This window comes from Oryx dammah, unplaced genomic scaffold, assembly GCF_014754425.2.
Source record: "Oryx dammah isolate SB20612 unplaced genomic scaffold, SCBI_Odam_1.1 HiC_scaffold_15, whole genome shotgun sequence".
Lineage (NCBI taxonomy): Eukaryota > Metazoa > Chordata > Mammalia > Artiodactyla > Bovidae > Oryx > Oryx dammah.
The window spans coordinates 4,705,351-4,722,110 of NW_024070199.1; the positions used below are offsets into that span (position 1 = coordinate 4,705,351).

Below are 16,760 nucleotides of genomic sequence, written 5' to 3' on the forward strand. Positions count from 1 at the left end.
CTAATCCTGGAGAGGACAGCTACCATTGAACTTCATTCTGATGCTGTCTCTCTCTCAGCAGCACAGTTGTAATAATCTGGGTGGATAGTGTATCCTGTTGGCTTTATTGATAAACACAATGCTGTGATTGATCTTCTGATTTCATAACGTATTCACTTTAACACGAAAATGCCCTTTTGCTTTTTAATTCTGTCCTGTCCCATCTTACACAGCAATTCTTGCAATTCATTGTTAAGCATGGGCCATCGTTCTTCCAGGCTTGTAGGAGCCTGCAAGCACCAAATGTGCCCCATCTTCTAATGTCCTTGTCAGACTATTATATTCTGTATCCTGAGGAAGTGTCCCCAGCCAATAAACTCTCTCTTATCCTGTTTTATGTCCCAGCCCCTTGATCAAGTATTTCAAAATCTAGTCCTAAGGGAGCTCTCACAACCTCTGCCAGCGCACACTGGATAATTCTCCCAGCTTCTTTGGGATACAGTCCCTTAACTCTCAGTTAGAGCTAATGTCTTCATGGTTAGGTTTTGCTGAGGATTACGGAAGCCAGGAGAGAATCTGAAGGGCTCCCTATTGAGTCTTAGGGGAGAAACCTCTACTGTGTCTGTATAGCAGCTCCAGGTTTAATAGGAAGAGTGAGATACCTCTGTAATCTTTGTGGATCCAGAGAAGTCTTGTCTTCTGTCTGGTCAGTCTTTTCAGTTCATTTGGATCAATACGTTGGATAAATAGAATCTGCCTGCAATACAGGAGACCCAGGTTTGATCCCTGGATCAGGAAGATCCCCAGGAAAAGGGAATGGCAACCCACTCTCCAGTATGCTTGCCTGGAGAATTCTCTGGACGGAGGAGCCTAGTGTGTTAATTTCTTTCATGGATTGTGCTTTTGGTGTTTTATCTGGAGAAAGGCTATTCTTTCTCCAGTGAAGTGCTGATGAAAGTTATAGTGAAAGTCTCTCAGTCGTGTCTGACTCTTTGCCACCCAATGGACTATACAGTCCATGGAATTCTCCAGGCCAGAATACTGGAGTGGGTAGCTGCCAGGGTCCAGCCCCGGTGGATCCAGGGAATTCGAAGGTGGGGACGGTGTTGGCGTCTTTGGAAAAATACATATTTAATTACAGATATATAGAGAGATTAGAAATGGATAGTGTAGTAGGAGATAGTGTAGTGGAGAAAAGGAGGCTGAATCCAGATGGGAATTCAGCCAGAGAAACGGGAGCAAGAAAGAAACGACATGGGGGAAATCAGTCTTTCCAGAAATTGATCCCATTTCTTTATTTTGGGGTTTGCTTATATACCTTTTGTTACACATAGGGATGAATACAGAGTCACGCGGGGGTCAGCAGTCCTGACCTTTATCAAAATCAGGTGCTTCACATAAATGTAAAAAAAAAACAAAAAGGTCTTAGGGATATTACATCATCTGGCCATGAGTGAGACCTGCTGACATTTCATGATCCTTTCTTTCCGATAACCAAAAACTTATTTTTTCCAAGGGTGTTTTTTCTTAAACCAGGCACCACCCTCCAAATAAAGTTACATTCCTATAGGATGAGGGTGTAGTGAGTTACAATCAAGAAAGGAATTTATTTAACCCAAGGTTAACATGATTAATCTTAAAGGTTAATAGTTATTTCTCCTATATGTTAGTTATATTCATTATAAGGGCAGGGAATATGGAGATTTAGCAGCAAACATTAGCCCAACAAATGAAAATCCTTTCACCAATGCTCCCCTTAAGATCTATCTAGTCTTAAGATAGTGATAAAGTTACATTTTTACATAGCAAGGACACAGGGATTTATAATAAAGTACAGTGATCTATTACAAAAGAGAAAATTCATTAACTCAAAGTCTAGTATTTCTAACCTTAAAAACTACTATATTTCCTTTTCTATAGTCCAGATACATTGATTAATATATTTCCAGGTGCCTAAGGATATGGAGGCCTGGCGGCAATCATGGAGTCAACAAGAAGAAAAGCCCTATGCTAATTAAGACTCTCAAAATACTCCAAAACTCTCTGTGCTGTTTATGGTTGAGAGGTAGTAAACAATCATGAGGTAGTGGCAGGAGTGTGGATAATCCTGCCACACAAGCTAGTCTGTCAGCAGAGAGGTTTGACCTGAGACACCCTTGTCACACCCAGGGCAGGGAGTTAGCAGCAATTATTGGCACAACAAATGAAAAACCCTTCACCAATATAATTCCTAACCAACCCACTATACTAATAATTTCTAACTCCCCAAAAGAATTTGCCTTTAGTAAGTCTAAAACATCTCATGCCTCTCAGGTGGGGAGGCTGTAAACAATCACATGTGGCGGGCTAGATAACCTTCAGAGGAGTCCGTAAGCTGAAACACTCTTGTCACGCCCAGGAATTTTTATTGCCTTGGAGCTGCACGTTTACTCCTTCTCCGAGAGAAACGGTTATGGGGGAGAGCATAAAACAGACTCTGGTTTTGGGGTAGATGCTCGGGAACAGGGGGTTTCCTGAGGCTTGATCATGCCTTTGCGTATGCCAAGCCTCCTTCCTCATGACCTTTGCCATGGGCGGAGTTCTTTACGCTGGCCCCGGCAGGGCAGGTAGCCTTTTCCTTCTCCAAGGGATCTTCCCAACCCAGGGATCGAACCCAGGTCTCCCACATTGCAGGCGGTTTCTTTACCAGCTGAGCCACAAGGGAAGCCCAAGAATACTGGCTACCGTTAAACACTTGTAAAAAAAAATCGGCTGACTATATCTTTGCAGGTCTCTACTTTCAGTTTAGTTCTAATAATCAGTGTGTCTTTCTTTTTCCCAATACTGTGTGTTTTTAGTACTATAGAATTCTACTAACTTTTAAAATCAAGTAATGTGAGTATTCTGACTTTATTTCTTAGGATTGTTTTGGCTGTTCTATTTGTTTGGTATGCCATAATACATTTTAAAACCAGTTCATATGTACCTATAAAAATTTTCTAGAGTTTTATTAGAGATTATGTTAAATTTATAGATCATATAGAGGAAGATTGCCATTTTAACAATATTAAATTGTCCAATGTATAAACGATATAATTCTCTATTTATCTAGATCTTAATTCTTTTCTTCCATTGATATTTTATTAAAATTATAACTAGTTATTTAATTTTTTTGGCATGCACATATGCCAAGTCACTTTACTTGTGTCCAACTCTTTGCGACCCTGTGGACGTAGCCCCCCAGGCTTCTCTGACCATGGGATTCTCCAGGCAAGAATACTAAAGTAGGTTGCCATGCGCTCCTCTAGGGGATCTTTCTGACCCAGGGATTGAACCTGCATCTCTTATGTCTCCTGCATTGGCAGGCACGTTCTTTACCACTAGCTCCACCTTCATTTTCTTAAAATTTAATAATTGTGTTCAGACATAATTGACAAAAAATAAATCTGCATGCTTAAAATGTACAATTTGACAATCTTTTGATACATGTATACACTTACAAATCCTCCATCAAAATCAAGACAATGAACATATCAATATAGTACCTGTAAAAGTTTCCTTTGCCCTTTTTTTAAGTTGTAGTATAAGAACACTTAACATGCAGTCTACCCATTTAACACATTTTTAATGATACAATACAATATCATTAACTATACAATGTACAATGTTTTTTATCAAATCTCTAGAACTTATTGCATTTGACTAATTCATTTTTTGAAGTTATTATAAATGTGAAGTTAAAAGAAATTCAAATACAAATTTTTCATACAGGTGTGTGGCATTAAAATCAATTTTTATATATTGACCCTTTGTTTTCTAACCTTGCTAAATTGATTATTACTTCCAGGATGTTTTTTAGTAGATTCTTTGGGATTTTCTACACTCATAGCCTTATCATCTATGAATATACATAGTTAGCTTAAAATATTCTTGTTGTTTAGTCACCTGCTCGTGTCTGACTCTTTTGTGACCCCAAGGACTGTAGCCTGCTGGGCTCCTCTGTCCATGCAATTTCCCAGGCAAGAATAGAGAACGGGTTGCCATTTCCTTCTTCAGGGAATTTTCCTGACCCAAGGATCAAACCTGCATCTCCTGCACTGCAGGCAGTTTCTTTACCACTGAGCCACCAGGGAAGCCCCGCTCAAAATACACCTCTTTAAATAATCTTTGTCCACTTTCAGTAATACTATATTGCTTTTCATTTAATGTAAAATCCTTATAATATTTCCATTTCCTCTTTTCTATTTCTTGCGTCAATTTTGTCATAAGTTTCATAAACATATGGTACATTGTTAAGCTACTGCTTTAAATAGTGAGTTAAAGAAATAAAAGAGCTTATGTTTTGCCTTTATTCAATTTCCAGTGTCACTTATTTTTTGTGAGTAGATCAGTTTTCTTCTTAGCATCATATGCTTTTAAATGAAGAGCTTCTTTGTCTATTTCTTATAGATTAGACCTGATAGCACTGAATTCCCTCATTTCTTTTTTTTGAAAAATTCTAATATTTTACTTTTGAAGTATATTTTCACTAGATATGGGAATTTGGGTTAATAGTTGTTTTCTTTCAACAATCTAAAGATGTCACTTAATTGTTTTCTTGTTTGCATGGTTTCTGTTATAATTTTTATCTTTATTTTTCTGTGCATAATCTTTATTTTTTCTATTTCTGTGGCTCCCTTAATGAATTTCTCTTTGTAAAAAGAAAGAAGGAAAGAAAGAATTTCTCTTTGTTATTGCTTTTTATTCAGTTTTAATATAACTTGCCTAGTTGTGTATTTGACACAGACACCAGATCTCTTTTATGGTGTCTGTCACTAATTTTGGAAGAGCATCTAAAATTATTTCTTTAAATGCTTCTTTTGCCCTGTTGGGCTTCCCTGGTGGCTCAGCTGGTAAAGAATCCGCCTGCAGTGTGGGAGACTTGGGTTTGATCCCTGAGTTGGGTAGATTCCCTGGAGAAAGCGAAAGGCTACCCACTCCAGTATTCTGGCCTGGAGAATTCCACAGACTGTATAGTCCATGGGATTGCAGAGAGTCAGACATGACTGAGTAACTTTCACTTCACTTTACCCTATTATATCTTCATTTTCTTTCTGGAAATCTAATCACACAGATGTTAAACAATGTTAAACAACATTTAATGTTGTCTTACTGCTCTTTGATGCTCTGTTCTGTTGTAACTTTTTACTCTTTGCCTTTCCTTTTTGTGTTTAGTTTTTGTATTTTGCACTGACATACTGCCATGCTCACTGATAATTTTGTTACTTGTATTGTACCTACTTCTGAACCCAAACATAAAATTCTCTGCATATGTTGTATCTAGCCTATCTTCTTGTCTTATAGTTTTAATCTGTCTCCTGAAATTACCTATCTTGCATGTTGTCAACATTTTTTAAATAAAAGTCTTTAATATACTAATCATATTTATTATTTTTAAAATTACTTTATTTATTTTAACTGAAGGCTAATTACTTTACAATATTGTAGGGTTTTTGCCATACACTGACATGAGTCAGCCATGGGTGTACATGTGTTCCCCATCGTGAACCCCCCTCCCACCTCCCTCCTCATCCCACCCCTCAGGGTCATCCGAGTGCACCAGCCCTGAGCACCCTGTCTCATGCATAGAACCTGGACTGGCGATCTGTTTCACATATGATAATATACATGTTTCAATGCCATTCTCCCAAATCATCCCACCCTTGCCTTCTCCCACAGAGTCCAAAAGTCTGTTCTTTACATCTGCGTCTTTTTTGCTGTCTTGCATATAGGGTCATCGTTACTATCTTAGTTATCTTAATAGTTCCAATATCTGTTTTATATCTAAGTCTGGTTCTGGTGATTGCTTTGTCTATTTAGACTAAAATTTTCTTGCCTTATGATATGCCGCATGATTTTTGTTGAACCCCCGATATATTACATATGGCAGTAGGTACCATGCAAAGTTCTTTTCGTATGTGGTGGTAAACACAAACTTTCTTCTGCTAGGATTTTAAGTATAGAGATTTGTGTTAATTTAGTTGACAATTGGCTTCTTCAGAATTAGGTAACTATTGTTCAATGCCATTGTTAAAAACCATTTCTTTCCATGTTTTTGTTATCCTTAGACTATTGGCTTTTCTTCTCAGGCCAACTAATTCTGTGTTCACAAAATGGCTATGCAAGTGGGCATTATATCTGGAAAATGTCCAGAAACAGAAAAAGCCATCTGTTAATTCTGTGCATCTCTTCTGGAACAAGAAAATTTTTTCTAAAATTGTCCTAGGAGTTTTTGTGTCTTATTTCATTGGCCAGGATTGGAACAAATACCTTGTGCTAGAAATGGCAACCCACTCCAGTGTTCTTGCCTGGAGAATCCCAGGGATGGGGGAGCCTGGTGGGCTGCCGTCTATGGGGTCGCACAGAGTTGGACACGACTGAAGCGACTTAGCAACAACAACCAATCAGAGAGAGTAAAAAAGGAGAAAATTGTGATAGTTTTGGACACAATGTGACTAGCTGCCTATGAATGATCCCAGAACCTCTGATTTCTTTGTCTTTGAAAAAGAGATAATACTGGATTTCTAATAGGAAACTGAGAAGTAGTGCTGGAGGCCAATGGTGGGAAATAATAACGCATTTTACTGGTCTGTAGGACTCCCTTTTCTTCATCATCCTCAAAACATGGGCTGTCCTCCTATAGGACATATGTGTATTAACGAGAGAAAGCTTAAGCTCAGCTCACATGCCAAGGGTAAAGAAAGTCCTTTCCTTTTGTTTTCTTAGAAACATGGCATTGGCTTCCACACAGTGTCTCCCCACTGAGATCATCTGCTCCATCTGCAAGGACATGTTCACAGACCCTGCCACCATTAGGTGCGGGCACCGATTCTGTACGCCCTGCCTCTGTCTCTTGTGGGAAGATGCCCCAACAGTTACTTGCTGTCCTGTGTGCAAGGCGGTGTCTCCAAAAATGGACCTCAAAAGCACTATTCTTGCTAAGAAACATATTTGTTCTACTGGAAACTCAGTTATCTGCCAGTTACCTGGCTCTGCCAAGCAGATGTGTAGGACACACCAAGTGATAAAGCTCTACTTCTGTGAAGCTGACAAGAGCCTGCTGTGTTTGTTCTGCGCTCGTTCCACAGGGCATGCCACTCACGAACACTATTCAATAATGCAGGTTGCAGAGCACTACAGGGTAAGTAATGTCTCTGACTGCACTTTAAAATGTGGAGGACCCTGTATCTGATAGGCACTGAGGAAATTACATTGGTTAATAACCATTATCATTTTATGCTATTAACAAATACAATTTCTGAACACCATGTGCCAGGCACTATTCTGAAATCTAGAGATAAAGCAGTGAAGAAACTAGGTACCATCCTTGCTTTCCTGATGTTTAAATTCTGTTGAGCTGAAAGAGAGGAATGATGATGAAATTGATGGGGATTAGGATGCCAGTATTTCAGAAGTAATGTGGTAGATGGGCTTCCCTGGTGGCTCAGACAGTTAAGAATCTGCTGCAATACAGGAGACCTGGGGTTGGTCCCTGGGTAAGGAAGATCCCTTGGAGAAGGGAATAGCTGCCCAATCTAATATTCTTGCCTAGAGATTCCCATGGACAGAGGAACCTGGTGGGCTGCAGTCCATGGGGTCACAAAGAGTCAGATACAACTCAGCCACTAAGCATGCCCACAATGTGGTAGATAGATATCTAGTTTCAGTAAGAATCATTGGCTACTACAAACACGATTATAATGGTCCTGTTCTCATTATTGCAGATTTAGAAACACTGGCCAATATTTTCTAACATTGCCACAGGAGAACTGAGGGCTAATATTTCACAATTAAATATAAAGCAAGAGACCTCATAGAACGAATTAAAAGGTATTCCTTCCTCTCCTATTATTTTAGAAGAGTTGGAGAAAGATTAGTATTGATTCTTCTTTAAATGATTGGTGCATTTCATCAGTGAAACCATCTGGTTCTGGGCTTCTCGTTGTTGGAAATTTTTTCATTATCGATTCAATCTCTTTTACATACAGGCCTGTTCACATTTTCCATTTCTTCTTGAGTTAATTTTGGTAATTTGTGTCTTTCTAGGAATTTGTTCATGTTGACTTAAAAAAATGCATAACATGAAAAAAAACAGAAACAAAAGCAAGATTCACTTCTGAAAAGTGACCAGGTTATTATAAATTCAATGCTAAATTCCTCAGATAATGGATTATATTTTTTCAAATTTAGACATTCCATCTTTGGTTGATCTCCCCAGATTTAGGAGTTAGTATTCCAAAGGAAAATCACTGACATCTCTGCTTTCTTTACTGTTTGTCCCATGTTCATCCCCTTATATCTTCTTTTAAATATCTGAAATGTACTAACTTTGCTTTTCTAGTGCTACAAATTATAGTTATTTTGCAGGAGCACCTTCTGATGCAAATGAAGTCTATTTGGAAAAAGAAACAGGAAAATCAACGAAATATAAAAAAAGTGACCAACACATTCAGAGCATGGGAGGTAAGCCACTCCTGAATCCCTGAATCCCTTGGAGCCAGTTTGGAACAAATATCCTGGTAACTTTAAGTTTACAGTGGAAGAACTTGAATTAAATCATAATGTCCCCTGAGAGGGTGATCAAAGAGAGCTGCATATGGAAAAACATGACCTTCAGTGTAGGATTTCATGTTGAATGATCCCAATAGGTAACTAAAAGATTTTTCCTGATTTTCTTAATAAAGCAATATCTACCACTAATACTTCAGCAGAGACAAGAAAATGTAGTATCACAAAACAAAATGCAATGGTCACTCAGATGGAGGTAAAAAAACAGTTCTGTAGGAGTTTGATAAACTTTGAATGTTAAGCTTCTCAAACAAATAAAAATCATCCTGAAGCTAATGTTTTAGCAGAACCTGTAAATTCATAACACAGAGATCTAAGGGACAAGAAAGCTAAATATGAGAAAAAATCATGGAATTATCTGGGGCATGTAGATAGCACCTATTAATTAGTACATAGAGTATGAGGCAGGTAGTGAGAGATATGGCTGGCAATGTAATTAATAGCCATGGCAAGATGCCTAGCTAAGAATTTGGGGTTTTATTATTCATTGGTTCACATTTATGAATGGAGAACCTGAAACTAAAGAAGTTGAACTACATTTTCATTTTCAAAGAACTCAATCACTTCTAAAGAAGATATATCAGCGGGCTATATTACAGAATATTTCATTAAAGAGAAATCTGTACATAGTGAGTGAAGAGAAGTCACTCAGTCGTGTCCGACTCATTGGGACGCCATGGACTGTAGCCCACCAGGCTCCTCCATCCATGGAATTTTCTAGGCAAGAGTACTGGAGTGGGTTGCATTTCTTTCTCCAGGGAATCTTCCTGACCCAGGGATCGAACCCAGGTCTGCTGCATTGCGAGCAGACGCTTTACCTTCTGAGCCACCAAATACTGGAGGACAACAACAAAATTACCCTGATCATTTAGGATGGCCTTCCTAATGAACCATTCTTTCATAGGAGGGCATGCGATATGTTGCTCACTGTTCTAGGTCCACAGAGAGATATGGAAATGGACAAAAAGAAACAAATCAATGACTTCAGGAGGATATAATCTTGTAAGAGAAGTCATATAACAAATAAAGAAGAATAACATTTATAATACATCACATTTGTAAAGTTCTTGGAAGAAAATTAAAGCAGGGATATATAGAAATAGTACAGGTTTTGGGGATGTATGCTGGCCAGAGAATACCCATCATGAAGGTTACATCTGGGCAGAGATCTAAAAGATCAAAGGGAGTGAGCCAGAAGCTCTCTGAGAACACAGCCTTCTGGAGCACAGAAGACAGAAGCTATGTTCTGAAAATTTGAGTCCCCCTCAATTCAAATGTTGAAATTCTAACCCCCAAAATGATAGTGTTAGGAGGTTTGGCCTTTGGGAAGTGATTAGGTCATTAGGAAAGAATCTTTATTAATGGGATTCTTATAAAAGAAGCCCTAAAAAAAAAAAAAAAAAAAAAAAGCTTAGTAGAGACTTGCCCCTTCTGCCATGTGAGGACACAACCAGAGGATGGCTATCTAGCCAAGGCATTGAAGAAACCTAAATATTCGTTGACAGATGAGTTGATGAAGAAAATGTAGTATATTTATACAATGAAATACTGCTCAGCCATGAAAAAGAAGGAAATAATGCCCTTTGCAGTAGCATGAATTGACCTAGAGATTATCATACTAAGGGAAGTAAATCAGAGAAAGGCAAATATCATATGATATCACTTACATGTGGAATCTGAAAGAATGATACAATTACACTTATTTACAGACCAGAAATAGGCCAATAGTCACAGGAAACAAGCCTATGGTTATCAAAGGGGAAAGTGAGGGGACGGATAAATTAGGAGTTTGGGATTAACATTTATACACTATTCTACATAAAAATAGATAAACAAGGACCTACTTTATAGCACAGGGAACTATCAGTTCAGTTCAGTTGCTCAGTTGTGTCCAACTCTTTGCAACCTCACAGACTGCAGCACGCCAGGCTTCCCTGTCCATCACCAACTCCCAGAACTTGCTCAAACTCACATCCATCTCATCCTCTGTTGTCACTTTCTCCTTCCACCTTCAATCTTTCCCAGCATCAGGATCTTTTCTAATGAGTTGGCTATTTGTATCAGATGACCAAATTATTGGAGCTTCAGCATCAGCCCTTCTAATGAATATTTGGGGCTGATTTCCTTCAGGATTGACTGGTTGGATCTCCTTGTTGTCCAAGGGACTCTCAAGAGTCTTCTCCAACACCACAATTCAAAAGCATCAACTCTTCAGCACTCAGCAGGGAACTATAGTCAATATCTTGTAATAATCTATAGTGAAAAAGAATTGGAAAAAAGAATTAGCTATACACATGTATATGGATAACTGAATCACTTTACAGTATATCTGAAACTAACACAATATTGAAAATCGATAATACTTCAACAAAAAAATACATGCATATGGTAAAAAATGAAAACCAAGTATGTGAATGTGCTTTGTAAAGTGGAGTGTATTTTAATTATTATTAAGCAAAAAAAAAAAAAAAAAAAAAAGATGCCTATTTAAGAGGTGGGCTCTCACTGTACACCAAACCTACTGGCACTAATCTTATATTTCTTACCTTATTGTACAGTGAGAAGTAAATGTCTGTTATTAATAAGCACTCAGTCTTTAGTACTTTTGTTATAGTAGTTGAAATGAACTAAGACAAGCATTCTATATATAACACAAGAAGGCTGAGCGCCGAAGAATTGATGCTTTTGAACTGTGGTGTTGGAGAAGACTTGAGAGTCCCTTGGACTGCAAGGAGATCCAACCAGTTCATTCTGAAGGAGATCAGCCCTGGGGTTTCTTTGGAAGGAATGATGCTAAAGCTGAAACTCCAGTACTTTGGCCACCTCATGCAAAGAGTTGACTCATTGGAAAAGACTCTGATGCTGGGAGGGATTGGGGGCAGGAGGAAAAGGGATGACAGAGGATGAGCTGGCTGGATGGCATCACTGACTTGATGGATGTGAGTCTGAGTGAACTCCGGGAGATGGTGATGGACAGGGAGGCCTGGCATGCTGCGATTCATGGGGTCACAAAGAGTCGGACATGACTGAGCGACTGAACTGAGCTGAACTGAACTGAGACAACAGATGATAAGGGAAAAATAAAACCATCCAAATACATGATCTAATTAATCCAATGTCACCGCAGGGTTTTATAAATCTACGACTGGTGATGATACGAGCTGAATACCCTAAAGTGTGTCAGTATCTCCAGGAAGAAAAGCAAAAACATTTAGAGATGTTGGCAATTGAAGGCACAGTTATTTTTCAGCGACTCAATAGAAATGTAGCCAGAATGATTCATATGGGGAAACTCCTGAGAAAAATATATGTGGAACTGAAGGAAATGTGCCTTAAAGCAGATGTGGACATGCTCCAGGTAAGGACTAAGGAAGGATGTTGGCTGCAGAATACCAATCCACGTGGAAAACACTTGTATCATTTGACATTATATCCTCTTTGACTTCCTTTATTTTTCTGACTCCAAAGTCCAGATTCTGACTCTTCTACTTCTGTGATGGCAGGTTTTGTTCCTCCTGTATAACCTGGAGACAAAACATCAGTTTTGCCTTCTATAGAAGAAGGAGGACTATGTGGAAAGATTCAAGTAACAGAACCAGAAAAAAAAAAAAAATCTCCCAAACCTTCTTATATCCTTCTACTGTACAGTTGCCCTTCCAACTCTCTACAGGTTTTGCATCTGGGGACTCAACAAACCATCAACGGAAAATATTTTTTAAGAAAATTCAGAAATTTCAAAAAAGAAAAATTTGAATTTGCTAATGCTGACAATGATTACATAGCGTTTACATTATATTAGATCTTATAAGTAATCTTGTTATTTAGTCACTAAGTCGTGTCCAACTCTTTGCGACCCCATGACCTATAGCCTGCCAGGCTTCTCTGTCCATGGGACTTTTCAGGCAAGAATACTGGTTGTTCATTGTTCAGTTGTTAAGTTGTATCCAACTCTTTGCAACCCTGTGGATGGCAGCACGCCAGGCTTCCCACTTCCTTCCCCAGGGGATCTTCAACTCAGAGATCTAACCCTTGTCTCCAGGTGCACTTTTTACCACTGAGCCACCTGGGAAGCCTTTAAGTAATCTAGAGATGCTTAAAGTATACAGGAAAATGTCTATACATTATATGGATATACTGTGACATTGTATATAGGAATTTGATCACCCGATGGATTATAGTATCTAAGAGGGATCTTAGAATGAATTCCCCTCATATAATGAGGGATGACTGTGTTGAACAGATATTAATTTTATATTTGTACTAGATAATATGTGTAATATGTGTAACCTGTGTAACCATAGGATGCATTCATCCTTTCTATTGTGAAGTTCTAGATTCGGAGAAGGCAATGGCACCCCACTCCAGTACTCTTGCCTGGAAAATCCCATGGATGGAGGAGCCTGGTAGGCTGTAGTCCATGGGGTCGCTAAGAGTCAGGCATGACTGAGTGACTTCACTTTCACTTTTCACTTTCATGCATTGGAGAAGGAAATGGCAACCCACTCCAGTATTCTTGCCTGGAGAATCCCAGGGACAGAGGAGCCTAGTAGGCTGCCATCTATAGGGTCACACAGAGTCAGACACGACTGAAGCGACTTAGCAGCAGCAGCAGCAGCAGATTTGGAGTCCACATACCAAAGAACTTTGGAGAAACCCCTGTGAATACTTTGTATATCAGGACAAAGAAGAGTCATTCATGCATCCTAAGAACAATTTGACTTTCAATTTTATCAAGATTATGATCTTGTCAATTGTATGTAAATGTGAGACTGGATTTCATATTTATAAGGAGAAGGGAAATGACAAGTGATTTTATCCAAGGAAGGAAACTGGAAATAATGAATTTTCCAGCATAATCTCATATCCTGAAACTAGACTTACCAGGAGTGTTTGTGCTGAAAACTAAGCCTTCCTCTCTTTTTCTTTACAGGGTGTGGAAGACACAATGAAAAGGTAAGTTTGCTCTTCTATTTAAATCATGATAATTGTGACAGTGATCAGGCTATTTCTGCTAAGATGAACCCTCCCTTTCAATGAGAAGTTACTTTCTCTCTGTATTTATTCCTTCTTTCTCTAATAGTCTGCCAGAATTTATATAGTCTACCCTTTGGTGACCGTATGGTGGAGAGAAGCGCAGTTTCTATTGCAAGACTTTCTGTAGAAGTTGCAAAGAGATGACAATTTTTCCTGCCCATAATTTCCAAATCCTAGTTATCCAAGGATTATTCCTGGTCATCCATGGGAAAGGCAGATAAGCTCAGAGAAGCAGTAGGTAGAAGGATGTGAGAAAAGGAGTGAGGTAGAATTCATTAAGAAAGAACATACAGTAGTGATGACATTTCATATGTGTTAAATGGCAAGTTCCAACAATTTTCTGCCTATTAGATTTCAGGAATTAGATGAGAATTGCTCTGTGGATCCCCTAGGGAAGCTAGAAGGAAGGAAACAGACACAGTTTTGATTGAGGCATCACATTCTATTAGGTTTGATATGCCAAGAGCAAGGAAGTAGATTGTAAAATATAGCAACTGCAGTGTTCCTCCATCTGAGCAGTTAAATTCATACCCTTTAAAGGTAATTATGAGGATTCTGTTGAAGCATCATCAGTGGGTTGCTAATGACACCTTTAGACCTATTAGTAAGTGGGCCTTTCTCTTTACAGGAGTCAGTTAATGCAGCTGTACATTCCCCAGCCTTTGGACCCACAGCTCAGTACATGGACCATCACTGGGATGCTGGACAGGCTTAACAGCTTTCGAGGTGAGAGGCAGCACTCTGCGTGAAGGCAATCACATTTCCTACATGAGTAGATAACACATTAATGATATCTCTTTACCGCTCTGTCTGTTCTTTGTAGAGAACAGGGGAGCAGGTACATATGCAAACCCTTATAACATTTATTTTATTGCTAATTGTCAGTCAGAAAAGTTAACTGAAGCCTGTCAAAAATAATCAAATATGACACATAGTTTTTTATATAGCTACTTGCAGTGAGTTAAAATAATAATAATAAAAAGAACACTTTGACTTATAAAAATGCATATCCATTCAGTGTATTTCATCTTGTAGTTAGCTGTGGGTATTTAGATTATATGTGGATATTGAGATTCTTAAAATCACCTTAATGCTGTTATTTAAATGTTTACCTGAATATTAAAAGTAATGATTGTATGTGAAAAATCACAAGACTTTCAAAGAGCTTGAAAGCAATCCATAATTCATTGTGTAGAGGACTCCCTGAGACAAATGCAACTGCAGGTAAGCCCAGCACAAAGGAGAAGCTGGACTGAGATGGGATGAGTTGGATTCTGATTTAGCAGCAACTCCATTAGAAATTCTGAGAGAAATCACTGCAAAAAAAGAGCACACATAGATATTTGGTTTATTTTATTTTTACGTCCTTAAATGTTAAGCCCTTATATCCTAGGCAATGCGATCCCCATTTAGGACTAGAAAAAACAATGTCATAAACAATACAATATATATTTATTATGATTATTTTTTATTTTGTGATGATTGATTAATAAGATGACTTAGGGCCATTTTGTTATTTTCTTGACATCTATGAATGGAGTCCCAAATTTTTTGGTGAGGTAGTGAAAATAAGCCAGAGTCTGGCATCCTATATCTTTATGTATTCTCCAAGTTTTCCTTCCTCCAGTTGTATAATTAGAGATTTTCTGGCTCTTTAGATAGAGAAGAAGCCCTTCCTGTTCTTTCTATGTATTTCCAGCGACACACTCTGTATAAAAGGGGGTGGTAACACAGGGTGTCTAACATCTGTGATTAGAGGGTATTCTGGAACTAGCCAGTACTGCCACACTTATGGGAGCTAATTGTTACAAGTTCCAGAATTTTAGGAGCAATTATTAAAGGACTGGCGCCTTGAAATTGGTCATGGTGGGTTGAAATATTCCCAGCAAATAAAACAAATCAGTTTTGCTTCGTTTCAGAGAGTTGGTTGCTAAACATTTGCCACAACACCACTGAAGTTATATGTTCCTCACAACTTGAAACCGCTGTTCTCTGACTTCATTGCTTTCGTTTTACTGAAGTGTATATTACGTTGGATGGGAAAATAAGAAACTGTTGCGTGCCTCTGATTGAAGCCCTGAGACGTCTGCAATGCAGTCCTGTCCATCGAGATGTGCCTTGGGACCCAGCACGTCCAGAGAACACTCCTACATGGGGTGCTCAGACCTTCACTGCTGGCAAACACTACTGGGAGGTGAACGTGGGAAACTCCTGTGATTGGGTTATAGGGCTCTGCAAGGAGTCCTGGACAAGCAGGAATGATATGCTGCTTAACTCTGAGGACATTTTTCTACTTCTATGTGTCAGTAAGGATGGCCATTTCCGTCTCTTTTCTACCTTCCCATTCTTACCCCACTATATTCAAAGACCCCAGGGCTACATAGGGGTGTTTCTAGATTATGAATGTGGTATGATAAGCTTTATTAATGTTGCCAGAGGTTCCCTCATTTGTAATTTCCTCTCACAATCTTTCTCTTTCCCTCTCAGACCTTTCATTTGGTGTGGACCCAAATGATCAGGAACAGGTCGCAAACCTAACCAAGGTTTTGGGAATTCTAGTAGCTGAGGGGGCTCCTATCCTGGTGACTTCTAGAATGGGGAAAATCAATTATAACTTCACCGCGTTTAACTTCATTTTACCTTTAGGACTTATAATGGCTGCATTATTTTTTAAAGTGGTGGTAATGTTAATGACGTCCATTTGTCTTTTATATTTTATTTAAATAAAAGCAATCACTTTTATTTTATTGGGTAGGATATAGGCACTTTTCATCTGCAATCTGAATTTACTAGAGATGAAAGAACACGTGGGTGTGGAAACCCAGTTAAATGCATGAATGCAAGCACAGAGGATTCTTCTTCCAGAGAATCCTTGTCAAAACTCAAGGGCAGCATAGAATTTTCCTCTCCTTCCACTCATCTGGCTAAATTCTATCCCCCCTTTAATCCTCGGTTTCCTGAAGTAGAGTAGATCAATTATAAGATGACCTCAAGAACAGCTTATTCTTTCCCTTTGCAAAGCTCACAGTAGATTTTGGATCTTCTTTTGTAGTTTTCAGACTGCAAAAAAGGAAGGCCAGTGTTCGTTCTTTTCATAACCACATTCCAGGGACGAAACACTAGGTTAAGGATATGAAACATATCCGAAAAATATTTGAACA

General features: G+C 38.7%; 1 protein-coding gene across 2 annotated transcripts; it reads left to right on the forward strand.

Annotated features, from left to right (window-relative positions):
• Window positions 1-6,727: 6,727 nt before the first annotated feature.
• Window positions 6,728-16,114, forward strand: LOC120874815 (tripartite motif-containing protein 77-like). Of its 2 annotated transcripts, XM_040256513.1 has the most exons (6): window positions 6,728-7,138; window positions 8,365-8,460; window positions 11,693-11,923; window positions 13,496-13,518; window positions 14,228-14,325; window positions 15,621-16,114. In XM_040256513.1, the coding sequence occupies exons 1-6, from the start codon at window positions 6,728-6,730 to the stop codon at window positions 16,112-16,114; spliced, it is 1,353 nt and encodes a 450-aa protein (XP_040112447.1). The 2 variants fall into 2 exon arrangements, with proteins under 2 accessions (XP_040112447.1, XP_040112448.1); XM_040256514.1 differs by lacking the exon at window positions 11,693-11,923.
• The last annotated feature ends 646 nt before the right edge of the window (window positions 16,115-16,760 follow it).